Source organism: Anser cygnoides, chromosome 3 (assembly GCF_040182565.1).
Source record: "Anser cygnoides isolate HZ-2024a breed goose chromosome 3, Taihu_goose_T2T_genome, whole genome shotgun sequence".
Classification (NCBI taxonomy): domain Eukaryota; kingdom Metazoa; phylum Chordata; class Aves; order Anseriformes; family Anatidae; genus Anser; species Anser cygnoides.
Genome location: NC_089875.1, coordinates 51,713,579 through 51,733,845, shown reverse-complemented (window position 1 = coordinate 51,733,845; position 20,267 = coordinate 51,713,579). Strand labels below are relative to the sequence as shown.

Below are 20,267 nucleotides of genomic sequence, written 5' to 3'. Positions count from 1 at the left end.
TCATTATGCCTTTTCTTAGTTTAGATTAAGAGAAATGCGGTTGAAGGCATGCAACTCTGTTGCCTTTCTACTTGTCACATTACCTGCTGTTGGGGCTGGGGTCAAAGGACTTTGGAAAGACTCTGTAGCACCAGAGTAGTCCTTTTCTTTGTCAGACTAAAGCACATTTAGAACTGTTCTGGAAATCTAGAGCCTAATAAAGCAGCTTTAGCAGGCTGGAGCATCTGGCCTTCTACATATTTTCCTTTAGCACTTCCACCAACTGTTGTTTGCTCATATCTACTGGAGTCTGTTTACATAGATTTTGCCCAATCTGCTCTTTCTGGTAATGTTCATATTGTTGTATGTTTATGTGGAGAAATTAAAAAAAAAAAAAAAAAGTAGAGGGAGAGAGAAAGAGAGAATATGAACTGAAATATTTATGTGGTCTAAAATGACTTCAACTGAAATGATCCTCATCCATGCTGGAGGCTCAAAGCACAATACAAAAACTGTTGAAAAAAGTAAGACTTGCTGGGCTCATTACACTAGTCAGGCTGTTTGGAAAGCCATGCATAAAACAATTAGTACTAACCTCCTATGAGAATACTGCAATTTGAAAATGAACTCATTTGCACAGCGTATGTGTAGCTAGTTAGAGACCAGATAACAATTGTTATATTTCTTCAATAATTCTCAGGTGCTGCCATCATGCTTATTCCCGCATTCATCACACTGGATTTATTCTGCATGTTGGTCTAGTGACAGAATTAGCACAACTTAACATTCCTCTAGGTGAGTGAAAAAGGATTAGGTCCATGATTTCAGGCCCTTCTTAAAAATGCATATATATTTAAAGAAAAAACAGAAAAAAAGAAAAAAAAAAAAGAAAGAAACCGCAACAAAAATTCCTGCCCCTAATAAAGCAACTTATATTTGAAAATGTTATATTCTAATATAGAAGTGCAGGTATATAGCACTGTTCATTTTCATTGGCATTTCTACAGTAGTTTTTCTTACAGATAATACTCTGTTGTATAGTAAATGTATTAGGACCTTAGAAAGTACAAGGAACTGGAGAGCTGATTAAGATACCAGACATGTGTGTAACATATGGTAATCAGTATTGAATTAGGTTTTAAGTGTTTTAGCATAGACAAGGTTAGACAAAAGCAAGATTAGGCATAAACCAGCAAAACCAAAGATGCGCACCTTCACTATTAGGCTACTTTTCACACATTTTCCAGAGATGCATTGCAGGAAGCATACTTTGTTGCTAGATGGAGCAAAGGCTGTGGGACTGTTTGCTGCTTCACCACAGTCAATTGCAGTCCGCAGGGGGCTTCACCCTGAGGGTGCTGCAGCCTGTGCTGCACTCTGTGGGTGGCCACTCTCTGCTCCTGCCCAGGAGCTTCAGCCCAGCACAAGCCTCTGCCCACAGCCCACGCTTACCTGCGAGCAGGAATAGCATGCAAGGAGTGTGTTGGGATCCCACCCTGGGGGAGGTCACCTACAGCCCCTGTGATTACACAGCTACACAGGAGCAGCCTCCCTGAATGCTGCAGGTAAGTACTTATACATGCAGCATGGACAGGATCAACTGCTGTGGGCTTGCTCCCCCAAACTGCAACTGGTTGCAAGGGTGGTGCTGGCAGCAGGCTTGGACTGGGTGCTCTGGAGGGGAGTGGCTCTGCTGTGATAGCCTGAGGATGTTTTTTTAATTATAAAAAATCCACTTGATCAGCAGAACCTTACTAAGAAATAGATTGCCTACACTTAAATAAATAAAATGGGAGAAAGAAAACAAAACAAAACAAAAAAATCAAAACCTCTGTAAGTGAAGAGACCAAACTTGTTGTCACTTACCACTGAGTCTAATGTCATTCTCTGTACTCCAGCAGTGCAGAAGTTGTAGGTGGAATGACTCCTCAGACGTGGGCTTCTGCAAGGCCAGGTCCAAAACAGGGAGCCACTAGAAACATGCCTAGTCGCAAGCCTAAAGAGAAAAAGAGCTAGATTTTCTATGTTTAGAGTCACTTGGGTCTGAAAAATCTCAGCTGTGCTCCAGAAAAAAGCTTTTATACTCCCATTTTACCGATCCCCTAGATGAGGCATATTACAGTTCAGGGGTCACCAAATGTGTGTGTTGCAGAGCAGGAAGGAGTCAAGAGTCCCAGTACTTTGCTCTAAACAGTGTCAGTAAAGGAGACACAAGATGTCTGAGATGGGTCAATGCCTATCACTTATAGCTGTCAAAAAAGCACATTCGAGCTTCTCTAATGGGAGCTGACATCACACAGAGTCAAACATACATAGAGGACTTCCAGCAAAGGGCTGATCTTTCCCTACATCCTTGGGAAGCAAAATTTCCTGTCATTTCCTATTGAATTGTCTTCCACAACTTGTCAGCCAAAATGTGCACCTCTGTTGCTCCTGCTTTTCATGAGGAAGCCAAACACCTGGTTTTGTTGTTGTTGTTGTTGCTGTTTTCTAAACAAAAATCCCCCAACCCTGCATTGTCTCACCTACATGACATAATCAATACCTACCTCCGTTTGAGCATCCCACTGTCCCTCTCACAGGATGCTGAAAAGCCCTGGAACAATGTATTACTAGACATTTCTATTTTCTACTTTGGAAGCAAAAATTAACAATCTTGGCATTCTATTTTTAAATAATAAATAGAAAATATTTATTTTACAGCATTTTCAAGATCATTTTGACAAAAAGGCAGTTTTCATCAAGCATTTGACAGACCAAAAGAAAGAACTTTTACAGAAAGCTTCATAGCTCATACAACTACATACACAAGGTGAGTTCTTGCTCTGTAGATATATTTACGTATGTGTATGTTTCCAGTTTCAACAGTTACAAACTAAAAGCTAATATACTGAATTTCAAGAAAACTCCTACTCATGATATAGTTACATTGCAGTAATAAAATCAGTGCTTAATATGTTCAAAGTAGACAGATATGAAAACCATAATACTTTGCCATGTTGCCATCTCCTCACCTATATGAGCCTTTTATGTTTCTTTTTCTCCTATATATCATTTCTTCAAAGACTGGCTTCCTATTACTATCCCTGTGCTACTGACAACATATGTTCTTGGAAAAAGCACAAGAAATCTTATGCTAAGATTATAAGGAGATAGAATTCATTGCCACTGCAGTGATCAGCAAAGAAAATACAGTATTTTTCTCATTGTTTTCATGAGTAATGTGCATTAAATAAAAATGAATAAAATAAATAAGAAACAACAAAAAAAATTTCCCCCTAAAAGCTCCAAGCAGACAAAAATCAACCAACTGACCCTCAGGTGTCTTTAGTTCGTAATAAAGTAGAGACATCAATCTACTGACAAAGACATAACTGTGCCTTTGGGCAAAGTCAATTCATGCTTTCCACATAGGGATGATGACAGAAAATGGCCACTAGTCATATTGAAAGGAGCAAACATTGTGAAAAGAGGATGAGGAAAAAAAGAATCCATCCCATTTTGAGAATCAGCCATATCTCCCAATACCACTATTATATTAGGTCAAAGTAAAGAGATTTGGATTTTAAGAGAAGAATTGATGACTGGCAGCAGGACTTCTTAAAATTCAAGTGAAAAGAAAGAAAAAGAGTAGAAATATGATGAATTTAGGGGAAAAAATGATAGAATACTCACAGTAAACATGTTCAAAAATATTCCTTAAAAATATCTTCGGAAGTAAATTATAGAATTATGGAATATACTCAGGTAAATTCAAGATCACAAAGTTCATAGCAGCTAAAATACTGTCCTGGATATATTTAATATGTACATTTATAAATTGGGTAATAATAATTATGATTAAATTCAAGCCGCAGCAGTTAGATCCAGACTTTGAACATGCCAGCCATTAGGGAGCTTTGGATTAGGTCCATCTCTAGGAAAATATATGAAGGATAGAGAAGGAGGAATGAATGGCAGAGTACAGCTACCTCAAAGTCACCTTTAAGATACAAGATTGTATATTAAATAGAAATGAAAATGTATAGAAAGAGCACAAAACTGAACATAACAGATTAAAAGAATGATTTAGAACAAACCATGGGAATTTATGCACACATTAAGCACTGATGAAAGTTCCTGTCCAGACATGATTTTATTTTTAATTATCTGAAGCAACAAAGTATTTTAAGTACTTTTCCTTTCTCACCTTTATAGACTTACACTGTTAAGTGCAAGATTCCTAAAACAGACTTTTTGCTTTTTCTTTTTTTCCTTTGTTAACCACACTTGCTACAAACACATAAAGTAACAAGTTCTCAATGCAGTGGTTATTAATACTGTAGGTCTACTTCATAAAATATCTGCAAAATAAAGCACCCTATTATAAGGGTAACAACTGTCTCAGCTTGTATATGAAAAAAATGTGTTAGCACGGCTTACAAACCTCCAAAGATCTATTGAATATTTGTAACAATGAGATATAAAACATGATTGAAACATAAAAATATTCATAGTATATTTATAAGACAATCTTCCAGTGGTAGTTAGTGGACATTACGTTTCACACATACTGTACACACGCATACAGAGACACAAACATACACTCACTCTTGCTTCAAGACTGACTCTATAGCCTGCAATGAAGAACGGCCTTTCTTTCAGAATAATAGTTTTTGCTCTAAGTATACAGCTATTTTCCAATGCATTTGATTCCAAAGTAACACAAAGGAATGATGTACTCACATGGCAAATATGTTGTATTATGAAAAGTTAGTCAATAAATATTGTTCTGCTACAGTAAATGTTGTGTAACAGTTTAGCCAACATGGTTTGCGATTGTATACAAAAGGGCAGTTTTTCTAAGTCCTTATCATATTACAAGTACTACAGCAAGGGCTTTCATCAGAAACCTCTCAAGTCTTGGTGATATTCCTCCCTCTGTTCACAATCAGCCTTAAAAAAAAAAAAAAAGCCCAAATCCCCCAAAAAGCAGCCTAGTATGAAGAATAAATTGTTCCAACAAACGTCTTTAAGAGCCATGTGCTTTCACATTATCTCAGCTCCCCTCTCTCTAACACGTTATGCATGTATACCACCAGCAGAAACCAGAAAAAGATGATTTATGCATATATGTGTTGTATACAAGTAGCTTTGTTCCTCCTCACCGTGCTCCGCCCTTCCAGCTCCCAGCCCAACTAGTGCCATTGCAGGAAGGCTGCAGTCATGAGATGCGCTAGGGACTTCTCCCAGGTCACACTTCCCAGAGTCCTTTTCAAGCATTGCCAAGAAAGGGTGTGACTAAGTGTGATTTTTTTTTCCAGTCTGTTTATTCATTTTTTGCTATAGAAGTTGTCTTTTGGGTTTGTGCTTTGTTTTTTCCTGTCATTTTCTCAAAGTACAATATTTTTAACAGCTAGAGAATTTTGAGCCCTCAGAATGGATTTTTTTTTTTATTTATTCTTTAAGTGCAGGATAAAGTTTTTGCCCTGTCATATGTGACTTTGCTCTCCTCTCCCTCCGCTGCCTCTGGGGGATACATCTCCCCAGGACCTAACAGCGGGCAGCTGCCAACATCCTTCCCATCACGTCTCTTGCAGCGTCCGCACTCTACAGGGTGGACGAGCTTTGCTTATAATCCCTCAGGATGACAGAGGCATAGGTCATGTCTGGGGGGGTGCAGAGCACCGACTCCGACACAGGGGAGCTGGGCACGGAGCTGCCCGAAGCCACCGAATCCCGGAAAGGGGACGGGGGCGTCAGCGCCGGTGAGTCTTCCAGGGTGAGCTTGCTGGTGGCCGGCTCCTCCTCCTCCTCATCCTCCGGGTTCTTCTCATAGACATATCCCTGAATGAGCTTCAGCTTCTCACTCTCCGTTTCCTCAGACGGGGGAGACAGGGGCTCCCCGCTGAAGGCAGATGCCTGGAGAGGTGGCAGGGGCGGCGGCTGAGGAGGCCGCACGCCGTTCCCCGAGCCGGGCGTGGGGAGCACGGCATTGAAGTCGGGGATGCCGGTGGCCAACTTGTTGACCACCCCTTGCAGCTGCTCCATGAGAGATCGAGGCTGCAGGGGCAGGGTCTTGGGGGACTGGTCGGGCAAGAAGAGGTGGGTCTCCTCCGCCGAGGCCTGTAGCGGGGGGGTTGTCACCACCCGCCTGTGCACCACCATGGAGGGGCTGCCTGGCTGGTTGAGGCGGACGGGCTCTCTCTCTTCTTCCTCCACCACATTGTACAGAGTCTTGCTGCTGATGTCGGTAAAAGTCAAGCTCTTGGTTTGGCCGTGGTAGCTTTTAGTGAGGGGTTTGATCACGGCTGTCTGATTGCACCCTGTCTCCTGGCTCTTCACATGCACTGAGAGTCTGTGCCACATGTGCTCGCCCTTGGGAGCTTGTCTTCCACCTGGTTCAGACCATGACACAGACTTTCCATTAGAACTATGAATAAAATAAAGATGGATTTATTTGCATTTACATTACACAGACATAGGCAATATAGAAAACAAGCTGATGTAAATCCCAATCATTTTGCCTCTTTAACATGCTCCCCAGCCCCTGTCCCCCCTCCCAGTTCTTCATGTCCTCCCAGAAATACTACAGAAGGAAACAACAGCATCTTTTAACAGCAGCAGTTACAGCAATTTTCATCCAAAGGCAATTACTCCACACTGCTTATGTGCCCCATGGCCACCCTGGAAAGCCCAGCCCACAGGAAGGGCTCTGGGAAGACTGGCTGTGGTTTGAGGATCCTTAGCCTTTTCATTTTTTATCTAGGTTTCCTGACTGCACCTTGCAGGGGAAAGAGAAAAAGAAGAATAACATCACAGGAAGAACTTTAATTAAGCCTGATTTACAGCTTATAGGAAACATTTTCAAACTGTTGAAAGATAAACAACCCACAGCCTTAGCCTTTGGCACCCTGGATAGCAGGAGGAAGCATTAATAACCCCTCTTTTTATTCTCTGCTCCCCGTCACACTTCGGGAACATGTTAGCTATCACAGAAATGACAGGCACCCACCAGGGCCTCCTTCAGGCAGAAGGCTGCTCTGTCTGCCCAGTCCTTGTGTCAGCCCTTTCTCACCTTCCCATGTCCAAACAAAGCCCCAGACAGTGCCCCCTGCTTAGGGACGTGCTCTCACTGCAGGGACCCCTCGCTGGCAGTCAGGACAGACAGAACATAGTTCTTCCCCAGTGACCATTATTTACAAACCAGGATAAAATGCTGGGACTGAAAACAGTCGGTTTGTGTGGGCAGAAGGAGGAACAAGCAGCAACATGATCACAGTGAGTGGAACCTGCCAACTCCTCACGTGGGCTGGATCCCAGCATTTGAATGTTTGGCTGAGGGGGAACCTGAGGGTCAGGTCCGTAGCTGAGGAGTGACAGTGCTTTTACAGCTCCCTGGGCCTTGTAGAGAGCAGCACTCAAAGCAGAGTGACATCTCATTAGCAGCTGGTGGGACAGGGAGCTGAGCTTCAGAGGACCAAGCAATTGTTTAATTGCAGGTCAGGCAGTAGAGAACATTCATAAATTATAATATGCATCACCTGGGTGGAAACCAAAGACTAAAGAGAAATCCTGAGATTATTTGTATGAAGCAGCCTTATCTCAGGGTTTCATCCCTCAGGGGGCAGAAGTAAACAAAGGATTAAAATTCAGGCCCTGTGATTGCAGTGCAGGTGGGAGGCAGTCTGGGTGGGAGGCTGGCACAGCAGTGCTGCCTCTTGGTGCTGCACACACCAGAGGAGATCACTTCCCTTACATACAGCCTGCAATATAGTTCTGAGTATTTTGCTTTTTCTTGCGCTTCTCTTTCTCAGGGAGTAAATAATTACCGGTTGAATTTTGTGAAAATATTATTGGCTAACTTTGTCGTAACTGGGAGAAATTGGTACAATACAGATAATGAAAAACTGGCAAAAAGGAAAAGAAATGTACATAATAATGTGACACTTTTCTGCTGAGCAGTAAATATTCCTAGAGAAAAAGAGAATTTGTTCAGGATCCAAGCAGTGAGGTTCATCTCCAGCTCCAGATTTTGGACCTATGACTCATCACCTTGGTAGGAATTGGCTCACCAGAAGAGGCCAATCTAAAAAATTCATAACTCCCCCAAGCACGTAGCTGGTAGGACCTGGAGATGTTTGAATTTAGAGCTTTAACCTGGAGAAAAACAAAATAGCCAAGTTCCCAGCTGGCTAGAATGAAAACTCTTTATAGTCATTAATGAAAAGATAAGAATGAAGGTTTAGAAGCACTAGAGTGTTGATCAAAATGAGGTCTGATATGACATTTTTTTGAAGTGCTATAGAGATAAGCAAATGACTATAGCTGTTGGGTGTGAAAGATTTTTAAAGTAATATTTTAAAATATAGAGATTTGCAAACTCTTCACACAGAAACATTTTGTCTGCTTTGAGTTCAAAACAAGTCTGTTCTTGTAGAGAGGAAAATAAGTCAACCGCTCTCATTGTATTTTTGCTGATGCTGTTGCATACAAGTACTGCAAAAGGCATTTCTGGAAAAACATGACGATTATCTGCTGTCTCTTATGCTAAGTCCACTTCTGCATCATTTACTTCTTCATATCTAGCTCTGGTGCATCATCGCACTTTTGAATCTCTCCTCACACCATCTGTTTAGTATCTATCTTACTTTGTTCCCAAGATCTTGTATTTTACAGCAAAGGCAAGCACTGTTATTTTAAGGAGCTCACTACCTCTGCCTTCAGATCTTCCTCCTATTCAGTTCATTTTCCTCCCCCTCACTCTCAAATTCCACTCTCCTGACTTCTTTCTTCTGTAGCACTCTCCATAACGTACTTAATTGAGCCCAAGTCAACAGCCGTACTTAAACTGTGCTGGGACTACAATACCCACCCGTGAACAAACCACTTAATCAGGTTTCGTCTGTTACCAACTTGCTCTACAAGGAAAGCTGGTGCTGCTGGCACCTTGCCTCCACCTGCCAGGCCTCCAATAGCATTGTGACAAATAGCTTTAGAGCTGCAGTTGCTCTTCACGGGGTCATTCAGGCAATTTCCACCGGGAAAACCTTTTTCTGTTATGACTCTTCTCAGTCTTTTGTTCCGGCTCTTTCCCTCAATTTACTCTGCTTGCTGTGTCCATGCACCACAAGCCTGTCAATGACTCGTGTTTGAGATGGAGTCAGGGGATTGTCATGGCAGTACCTGGGCTCTGCCTTGCTGGGCAGTGGGCAAGCAGTCACGCCGAGTCTGCCGCATTCAGGCAGAATTAACAATTAACGTGCAAGAAAAAAACACCTGCTATCCTGAAACAAAGACTAGTCACCTTGAATGGTATTAATTGGCACTTAGGCAAAAAGTAAAGGTGGAGCTGGGAAAGCTCTGACCAGAAGTGAGTATTGGCTGGACAGGAATCAACTCACATGTGCAAAGCAATGCTGACAGTCCTAACTGCATGGTCACCATTTGTTAAGTGATTGTCACACTTTTTTTGAAGGATGTACCAACAGGAGAAAGTAAAAATCAAAATTGTCTGACTTTCATAATGGGGGAAAGGATGCTTTTCCACACAAAGGAGAGCAGCAAGCTGGATCATGGCTGGGTTATAGAAAACGTGATACTCTCTGCCCAGTGAAAATTGGTGTCTTCTTGCTTCTGTCAATATGAGATGTCCATGCAGGTATTTATTTGCCTTTCCTAACTTTCTCTCCCCATTATAACATTTCCTACAGGATTTAGACTTCACACACAGTGCTTGGCAGTGAACTCCTTGGAGTTTCAAGTGACATTAAGGTTTATAGTTGTGTCTATCCAGCATAACTATTTCTTCATATCTTTGTATCTAGCCTAGATGTCTAGACAGGCCCTTGGATACCCTTTTAACACATAAGATGGGTTTGGTTTTACTAGATAGGCAACAACGTACATGGAATTTAGCTGCAGTTTCTGAACTTTTCTCACAGCTTTGTCTAGAGCTTTTGTATTTTAGGGGAATAGGCACAAGTACATTTCTGGTGTGAGTTTGTGTTACGTATGTGAGTTCCATCAGCAAATCTATTGCTATTTTTCCGCAGTAATTCAAAGTGCTATTTTTAATACATGTACCAATCTTTACAATGTTTTCTCTGCACGACTCTGGGCTAGTCACTTTCACATATTTTCAGCTGATGATTATAGACACTAAACAAGCCAGAAAACAATTTCAAACCTTAATAGTGACTTTCAGAAAGTCTTTAAAAGAACTGATGTGCCCAAATCTGAAACAGCAATCCAAAATATCCCTGCCCAGCCATTCCTCAGCTAAGGACATGCCTACAGCTTTTTAGGTGGTTCACTGTCTTTTGCTAAGGGTCTCCTTCTGCCCAAAATCTTGCTCCTGCTTGTGTCTAGGACTGCCTCAGACCCAAGTCCTGTCACAGTCAAAGAGGAAAGTCATGCTCTTGCCGGTGCCTTGGGGATCCGACCTTGTTGGCTTCCTTGGAGCAAACCTGGGAACCCTGCAACAGGTAGTTCCTCCTCATACAGCACAGTCCTGAAGATGTCTTGCTTCAGACATTGGATGGCAAAGGTTTCTTTATATTTTAGAGACTGAATGTTCCTGAGGTGGAACAAGGTTGCCCCATTTCCAAGAGTCTATGGTAATCTAGTCTGTACAACTCTCTGATCCTATTATCTTTTGCCAGTGAAGTTACAGCCTGAGACCCAGAGCATAAAGAATTTGGTGAATTTGGTGAATTTTCCATCCCGTGTGCCTGAACCTTCGTCTTTTTTGCCTTGATTTTTTGTGCATAAAAATCCTTAAATGACACCATAAGGAAGAGTTAAATAGAGCGATATTCACAGATTTCTTCAATGAGGTTTGCTTTAGGAACCCACATATTGAGAAATGGCTCCTCATCTGATGTAGTGCTTGTCACTGCCAGAGTGAAACAGCTGGGGATGCAGTCAGGCAAAGTGCTTGAGGATGAAAAAGAAGGGACATTTCAGGAAATGCTAGACTTCATTCCTTGTTTCTTTTTGAGATACCAGAGCTTCGGTTGGTTACCTTTAGAGGGCAGATGTATAGGATTGCTTTTTTAAAGCAGCAGTGGCAATCAATCAGCAGAAAAGATTACAGAAGAAAGAAGTTCCCTTTCTTTCATTGTCAGACTGATGCTTTGGTCAAACCTACCTCCTCATAATCACTATAGTAACTGTTTGAAATGCCACAGCTGGTAGGAGGCATTGGGATAACCTAGTGTGAAACTAAAATTTTAGGAATGAACAATAAATGCAAGAGGCTGTCAATTTTGTAAACAAAAATTAGGTCCAAACCAAACCTTGAACTATCTGATCAGCAACCAGATGAGGCCAGTGTCAAGTGCTGCCCAGTCAACAAATGATGCTCTCCCCTTCACAGATTACCTTCCTGGGCAGGGGAATTTCTACACTGCCTGCAGAAAGGCAGCTAGCCATCAACAAGCTTTCTTCAACTCTGCAGACATGAAAGCAGCAATAAAGAGCCCGAGCAGAGCTCTGTCCCGCTGCAGCCTCGCCGCTCCCAGGACCCAAGCTAAATAGTTTAAGATTTAAGGCTAGTGCCTGCACTGCAGCACACTGCAGTGCTTCGCTTCTGTCTCCAAGGTCTCCTCCATCATAGTATCCACTGCAGTAAGGCCGCTGTGGCATGAAATTTGACTAAGGGAGTGAACTGGCTTTCATCCAGGTTAGGGATATCTCCCTGTGCTAAGGAGGACCCTCTCCTCAGGGCCTTTCAGCTAGTGGGAGCAGTCAGCCCCGCCACTCATTAGCAGAGGAGGTCATGTTGGTTAACATGTTCCTGCAAGACTGATTTTTAAAGCATTGCTTCCAAGGGCTCATCTTTTTTACTAACCCAGGTTTAACCTCTCTGTGGCTCACCCAAGAGTGAGGGACCCATCACCCTCCCACCACACTCCCAATCCGGTGTATGCTCACGACTTTTGCTGATAAATATCACTTTTTATCACCTAAAAGAAAAAAAAATAATCACAAAACAACTTCAGCATTAGTCCATCTACAATGCAATCTCTACTTCAGTGATAAGAGGATCTTACAACAGTTCTCACAGCGTGACTCCAACTCTTTCTGTGGTGCTGTATAATTAGAGCAAAGTTTAACCTCCCACTGGTGTTTCTGGAAATTCAAATTACTGAACTAACTTTTCTGTGTTGTTCCACTCCCTTTCTTTAGGACAAAACAAATTGCTTGCCTTGCACATGGGACACAACGTTCCATGTAAATTAGAGAGCTATTTTAAATGTACCATGGAAGTAGCTACACAAAAAGCAGGTATACACAAACTGCAGGAAAACATAACGCTGTCCCACTGTACCACAGGGGCAGAGCCTGATGAGACCTGGGGTTGCAATGGGTGAGCACAAACCCAGAGCCACCTTTCTAATCCCCTGCCTTGCCACAGGCTTGCCTCAAGTAAATCTAACCTAGTTGTTCCTTGTTACTCTGCTGCAAGAGGTAAATGTTACTTTAATAATAATATTTCAGAGAATAATTTCAGAGAATAATTCACTGATAATACCAGCAAAGGTAATTATAATTGCTAGTATTAATTTTTAGTCTCATCTGAAATGCAGAAGCTATGTCACACTTCAGTCATCTATCTAATTATTAGTGACAAAACTTTTGGTTCACCAGTATGTTTTGTTACACAGAAATGATTAAAAATAAGTTACTGCAAATAATTTGGAGAAATATATTTGCAGAACTTGCAAAGCACTTCTAATCTGATAGCTTTGACATTATGAAAATGTCCCCAAGTTGCAAAGCAGGTTGCAGCTTGCAAACTGTTCATTAAGTATTTTGAAAAGAATAACAAGTAGCTACTAAATAAATATGTGTTGCTTGGAGAAAACAACTTATTCTAACAGATAATACAAAGTTCAGGATAATGAACAGTTTGTCCCAAACAGCAGGCAAATTCTTCCAGTGTTCAAGAAATGAAGATCAAAAACCTGCAAATCAAAGTGAAATTAAAAAAAGTATTCTTATTATTGAAAAAAAATAATAATGAAATCTGTTTATTTTGTTGTTACTGATAATTTAAAAACAGTCAATATTCAGAATGAGTACATCCTACAGGATGACCGTTGTATTTTTTTAAAGGTTTTCAAGGTTAGTTAGTGCACAAGAAATGCATGGTGTAAATCATCACAGATTCTCTGTGGAACCTCTATCATTGGAGAAGCACATTTGTATTACCTGAAGATGTGCCTCATGCTGCACATTTGAATACAGCGGTGCAGTCATTGACAATAACTGAACTGAAACATTTTTTTTCAGACAGGCTTGAAAAGGAACACAGCTAATGTGACCTGAAAACTGAAAATTACAATGTGTTGAGCAAAGGAACCTGGAAAGCTGTGGAACACGGGAAGAAAATGATAGAATGAAATTAATTTAGGAAAAGTGTAGGCAGGAGCAACTAAGACAAAATCGCCTGTAGAACTATAAAGCTATAAAGATCAACAACCTTCAAATACATTATTTTAAAAGAAGTATTGCAGAAAAAAAAAATCTAGAGCTGCTGTTGAATAAGAAATTAACAAGGTTTGCACATAAACAAGCCACAAAATAGCCGACAAATTTTGTGTTCCCCACTCAAAAGCACCATACCATGGTACAGAGATTCCTTTAGGAATTTATAGGTAAGACCTTTCCTATAAATGCAGATTAATATTAATTATGTTAGATTTTTCCTTACTTTCTTTAATCCCTCTGTGGTTCTGTGGGCACCACGTTTTTATCCAGAAAGATATTGGCAAATGGGACGTCGTATAGAGAGCAGCAATAAAAAGCCCCATCAGGAACAGAGAAAAAAGTTCATGAGAGAAAGCTGAAATAACTGAATACGTTCAGTTTGATGAAAGAGCTCAGTAACAGATTTTAAACATCTGAAAGGCATTAACACCGAGGATGGAAGATATTCCACATAGCATGTAGATGCACAGCTGAGAGCCCTAGATGAAGTTACAAAAGGGAAAATTATTCTGAAAATCCGGAATATTTCCTAGTCAATAGCTGTATCATGACAGGACTAAATTCCTAATGATTGCTCTGGGCAGTTGTTGCCAAAAAGTGTGCAGCAGTTTTATAGCAGTAAATGAGGTCTTTCTCCACCATAACTTGGCAGATTCTCTGGTATACTTGTGAATAAAATAAACTCCCAGCAGTTTAAACAGTGCTCAAAGGACCACCAGACTTGTTTTAACATGCTGCTGGTGGGAGGGCCAGCGTTTTGAATGCAGCCTTAACCCAGTTGCCACAGGAAGCTTAGTCATGAGGCACCCCGTTTGTAATAGATCTAGCTCTAATATGCTGCAGGAGATAAACCAGCGAGCAAGGGCTGTGGGTTTTTTGGGTGTATCTAGACATTTCCATGGCAATGGACGTGCAGCTTCGGGAGAAAAGAGCCTCGAAGCTCGAAGCTGATGTTTCTGAGTTTATTAAGATGATGAGCAGTTTTTATTACTCTATATTTTCATGGCTCTGCATTTCTGGCCATCTCCAGGATCACACGGAGAATGGAGATCAATGTTAGTACAATAACTGATGCTAAGTATTGCGTGCATCAAACACAAAAGAGTTTGGGGCCCCTCCATCTATCTGCCTGTAACTGGAAGGTGAGGGAAACCGTAACAGCCTTGGTGATTTCTAGCATGTCAGGGCAGCAAAGTGAGGCTTCCCCGGAGAAATTCAGACTGGCTGACTGCTGCGGTTCTGCTGGCTGAGGCCTGGGCATGAGGCCAGGAGCTGGTGATGGGCGTCCGGTGAGATGGTGGACGCCTGACTTTGTGCAGCTCAGCCTGGTGCCAGGCCACGGGTCACCGGTGGAGGATGCCCCTTCCCCTGGCCGCAGCACAGCACTGCTGGGCCTCTGAAAAGCACCAATCCCACTGGAGGGAGAGGGAAGCCTGAAGGGCAGGGGAGGGGGAAGAAACCGAAACAGCAAGCTTCTTGCTCAGGAGGTCTGAAAAGCTCATCTGCTTTTTAAAGCCTTTCTTATCTGTGCAGCTGCCACAAGTGTTTGAAGTCCCATGGACTGCTTGGCGTCTCACCAGAGGTGTTTCTCAGGAGGTCATGTGGATGAGGATTATTTTTTTTTCCAAATTAAAAAAAAAAAAAAAAAAACGAAATCCCAAGAACCGTCATGCAAAGAGCAAGAGCTTCAGCCTTCCCCATGCTCAGGAATTTTATTCTTTGTATCCATGCTTTTTGAATATAATCTGTTGTTGCATTCGCCTTTCTTTGCTTCCTAATGGTCAGATTCTCATTCCATCACCCATTTCTGTCTCCAGACAGACAGTTGGCAATCTGTGCCCTGCAAATCTGCAGCATTAGCTTCACACCAGAAAAGAAGGACATATTGTTAGACAGAAGTTAATAACAAAATGTGTGTACTTTTCCTTACACTGGCTTTGCAAAATTTTTGTTTCAGGGAGGCAAATCTTGTTGCTGCCCAGGCCCTGCATAACCATCACTGCTGCACCAAGTCTATGATGTAGACTACCTGTATTTCTTCTGATCTGCGTGCGAGTCAGAGGGGCAGATTTGGTGGAATTAACATCACTGCTACCTGCCCACAAGTTGCACAGCCTGTGAAAGGGCTGGAATGTTTTGTGGCTGATCATAGGAGCTGAACGGCAGCTTGGGCTGCACAGGGACTGTGCTGCTCAAAATGTTGGGTAAGTGCCTCAGAGGCAGATTTCCACCTCGTCACTGCACAACCTTCCCTGAGGCAGGGAGCAGGACTGCTTCACATCTGTAGTTTATCAGATGGAAAAGATCATAAATCTGTCCTGGAAAATAGGAGACGAGGCCTTTCCGTTTCTGCAAGAGCTAGCATGTTTTCTCCACTGAGTTTGTGTATGCTTAAGAGAAGGCAGTATTTGCACTTTTATTTTTGAACAGCTGAACTTTGCTCCTGTTCACTGAAGGGAGAACATTCAGAAGCTGAACGTCTTTCAAAAACTGTAACAGTAAAATTTTCTCTGCTATTCTTTAGAGATGTGCTAGGGCAACTCTTTGTTCCTGTGTCAGATTCTGCAGTTTTTATTTACTGCACATCATTTCCCTGCTCTGTGAATGCCACCAAACCAGCGTTTTCTGTGTTCCCTCTGCTGGCTCTGGAGCAGCAGTTCACTAACAAGCACAGTTAGTGAGAGCTGTGCACAGCAAAGGCATCTTGCCATGAGACAGCCACTGCATTTTTGTTTAAAGCACGCAGAATAATGTCATCTCCATGCAAAACTGTAAAGAAAAAAAAAGTTGGCTAAATGGAAAAAAGAAGATACAATTAGTACAAAAAAGGATGTATTTGCAAAGTTGCAAGCATTTACAAATAAAAGTGAAGGCTTTTTTTTTTTAAGTAAAAGCTGCAAAAAATTGTTGAGTGTTCTCTTCATCACATCTGGACAATCAGATTAAGGCATTGTGTGAAACAGGGGACATAAGCAACTTTCCCATCTTTAATGGCATGCACCACATTTGTCCCATCATTAGACATGATAAACCAATGAGAAAGAGAAAGCAAGGGGTAAAACCACTCTTTGTCATGCAGCTTCTCTTACACATTCACTGCAGTGTGGGATTTTTCAAAGCTGCACATGTGCCGACGGACACTGGCTGGTGGGCGAGAACTCTGGCTGCCTCTTCCTGAAGATTGAAAAGAAAAAGATACCCAGTGAGTGGTTATACACATGTGCACACATGGTGGTTATACCACTCAATAGGGTGCCTGTCCCTGACCTACGTCTAAGGCTCACGGTGGTCCTTCCCGTATTTTTTCTTCTTCCTTGGGCCAGTCATCTCGACCTCCATACAGGTTTCTCCTTGGCTCCAGCATGGTATTGTGTAAAATGGGTTCTCATGGTGTTTGACCCCATTTTGTCTGCTGAGCCCTGATGCACTTTACAGACCAGATGGCAAGGGCTGTTGTGCACTTAGCTGTCAGCGGGAACTCTCCCCTGGTATTCTCAACACGGGGTTAAATGATGAAAAAGGAGCATTTGCATTTCTCATCTTATCTACAAAAGCATCAACAAAATTTTTGTTGGTGTAGTTCTTAACACATACAGCTCCTGATTTTTCTCTGTGTCTCTTATTCCCACAATATGGTTTTCTAAGTGTTTGGGTTTTGTTTGTTTGGTTTGTTTGTTTGTTTGTTTGTTTGTTTTAGCTCTAGCTGAATAGTCACTATATGTGATTTCATTGTATGTGCTTCTTTTTTCCCATTGACACATTGGCCTTTTTGAGGTAGACATGAAATGAAGTCTCCCAGCCACTCTATCTCCAATGATAATTCCAAAAAGGATTGCAGATTGCAGTTTTGGACGTTAACATAAGACAATTTTCACTATATTTTCTCCTCTCCCTTGGCCTATAAAGCGGATGCAAGCCCTTGTTTATCTTCCCCAGTATCAATAAAAATATATAAACACGCGCGTGCTTTGACAAAAATGTCGGATATTTTTGCACATGAAATGTATCAATGAATTTCTGCAAAAAAAAAGTTGTCATTGTATTGCAAATAAAATGCAAATAAAACTCAGCATTTCTCCCCATCAAACAAATAACCATCGTGCATGCTTGCCAGACTTCTGTTTACCTCAAAACAACAGATTCATGGATGGTATGTGCACGTACTACATACTCGGTACAGCTGCCAATGAGCCAAAAAAGCCATTCTTCTCACCACATACTAAAGCACAGGAGCACAGCGTGATGTACACAGAATACATGCATACCCATTTTGGAGAGGTAGATGCCTTGAGATGGCTTCTGAACTATTATGAATAAAACACAAATAAGACACACTGCTGAGCAATTTTGTAAACCTACTCACTTTGAAGCTTCTAGAATAATTAAATTCCTTACCAGGAGTAATGACATCTCTGAGATTTGACAATTTAAAGGTGATCATAATTAGGAACTTAGCTACTGTGCTTTCTCTTACATCCTATTGAAGTTACAGATATTATTAAGCTTCTGATTAAACAGAACATCCAACATTACTACAGACCTTTGCTTTTCTTCATCTACTGACAGAACAAGAGCTTTCTACTTTCTGTGGTTGGTTTGTGAAAAGTCAGAAATTAGTAGTTTATTCAGTCACAGGAGCTAATTTTACAAAACATGTAGCAATATGTGATTGATTATCCAAGAGAAAAATACCATTCTGAACATATTTCATACATACACACATGCTGTATGCACAACAGAGGGCACACAGCCACAGAAAACCTTGCTCAAGGACCTTGGAAAAGGTGAAAAACTTCTGTTTCAGAGCACTTCTCTGAACCTGGGTCTTGGTGAGGCAACATGCTTTACTAGTTACTGTCCCTCAGCTAGTGCCATATGCTGCCACTTCTGGCTTCTTGAGCTGCATTCCTTGTTTCCCACCCTGTACTTCTCTTTATACCTCCCCAGAGTGAGCCCAGAGCATTCTGCTCTCCAAGCTCTGGGCATCTGTAGGTCTTGTTTTGAAATCCTGTTATGTGAAAGGAAGAAAGAATCCTGCTTCCTTACTCCAAAATGCTTCCTACCATTCAAAACACAGTGAATTATTTTCTTACTGTGGCTGCAGATGCACTCCTCGGCCAAAATCAAACACAGATTACATATGTAGCAGTATGCAACCTCCTAAATGCCTTGTCAGGTTTGCATTCGGTGGGACACTGCTGTTTGAAGTGCTGCCATACTCCATCAAAGCAGTGGTTTGCCTTTCGGTCAAAGTCAGGGGGATCCCCACGTGGCAATACCCAGGATATGCACTACAGAAATCAGAATCTCAAGGTTCACGCTTCAGTAGAATTTGCATTTGGATTTAGAGTGAAATTTAGATTTATAGTGTTGTGGGAAATGTAGTGCGTGTGCTAATTATACTTCGGTGAACTATTCTGCCGTAATTAACCATTGTCAGCTGCATAAGTAATAATAAATGCTCTTGCAATATTCAATTTGAAGTATCCTCATAGGCTTGCTTGCTCTTACTAGTAGTTTATGGCAATACTCTCTTTACTTTTTTTTCATTCTATTTCTAATTAGGATGTATCTCCTCCCTTCTTCCTCCTGGCTTTGCAGGCAGTGATGACATTTCACACACATTCCTCTGGTTACCAGAAATTAGGTAGCCTGCTTTCCTTTAAAAAAATATGTTTAAAGGGCCATTTTGGGGGGCTGTCTTCTAAACAATAAAGGTAATTCCTGTTGAGTCAATGACACTTGTTTGTTTCATGAGCCCAGAGGCAGGATGGATCTTCTGTGTGTTTGAATGAGGATTTGCCATAGTGTAACAAAATATGTGAAGAGCTTCCTGATGAAATCCTGGGTGCAGTAACAGGGAGCCTGCCAGAGGAGGCAGGGTGACAGTGCAGAGGGTTCCCAAAGGAAGAGGATTAATTACTTTACTTTATATTCTTTGAAGCAGAAACATGTTTCTAGACAGTTGGTCAGAACTCAGGCTAGGGAGCAGGGCTGTAGTGAGGGAAGTAAAGGGTCTGAGGGAAAAGTCACTCTTGCCACTGTTTTTTCTCTTAAGTGTAAATGAATCATCCCATGAGGCAAACAGCTGTGTCAGGATCGTAGGAAAGTGTAAAATTGCTATCTATAGTGTTTTCTGTCTGAATAACTATGAAACATTCACCTTCTGCCCTGGAATTACTCTCTCTGTCCATCCAGACTCTCCACACAGATAGAGACTGAATGAATCTGTCTGGCATCCAAGATAATATAAATGCAGGATTCTGTGTTACCCATCATCTGAAGCCGGTCAAAGATCTTCCACACTAGATGTTGTCTAAGCTGTAAGAAAGGCTTTTGCATTTCCCATGGTCAAAAACATACGGGAAAGCACAGCCCCAGGTTTTACACAACCTAATTTGAAACATCTGAGCATTGATTACATTCGGAAGATAGTAAGTGGAGAGAATTCAAGAGAAGTGATGATGGCATCATGCTGATACTTACAGTGGCATGATAGCCCTGTATCATTTCCTAGTTTTTATTTTTTTTATTAATTTATATACAACCCTTAGCTTCAACAGAGGAAGGGAGAAGGCTTGTGCCACCTGCCCTGTGACAGACTGCCATCACAGCCTAGACTATCGCCTGCTCCAGCATTCAGACTGACTGCCCTCCTCACCCCAAAGGGGCAGCTCTGCAACAACACAAACTTTCCAGCCTGCTGTCTACATCCTTGACCCCCTAGCAGCCTACAAGGTGACTGGGGAGGTACACATACTTTGGATGTAGAATCAGATCAGTAAAGTGCTCAAGAGAACTCCCACCCCCAA

At 41.7% G+C, this 20,267-nt stretch overlaps 1 protein-coding gene across 5 annotated transcripts in view; it reads right to left on the bottom strand.

The window, feature by feature from the left end:
* Nucleotides 1-4,164: 4,164 nt before the first annotated feature.
* The window catches only part of GRM1 (glutamate metabotropic receptor 1), a 185,728-nt gene continuing 169,625 nt past the window's right edge, over nucleotides 4,165-20,267 (bottom strand). For 2 of the 5 annotated variants that reach the window (XM_048067861.2, XM_066994172.1), the window contains one exon: nucleotides 4,165-6,391. In XM_048067861.2, the coding sequence (XP_047923818.2) occupies nucleotides 5,569-6,391 (823 nt within the window). In that variant the 3' untranslated portion in view covers nucleotides 4,165-5,568. Of the gene's footprint in view, nucleotides 6,392-16,544; nucleotides 16,630-17,720; nucleotides 17,760-20,267 lie in introns of all 5 variants that reach the window. The other 3 variants (XM_048067863.2, XM_048067865.2, XM_048067862.2) reach the window with 3 other exon arrangements.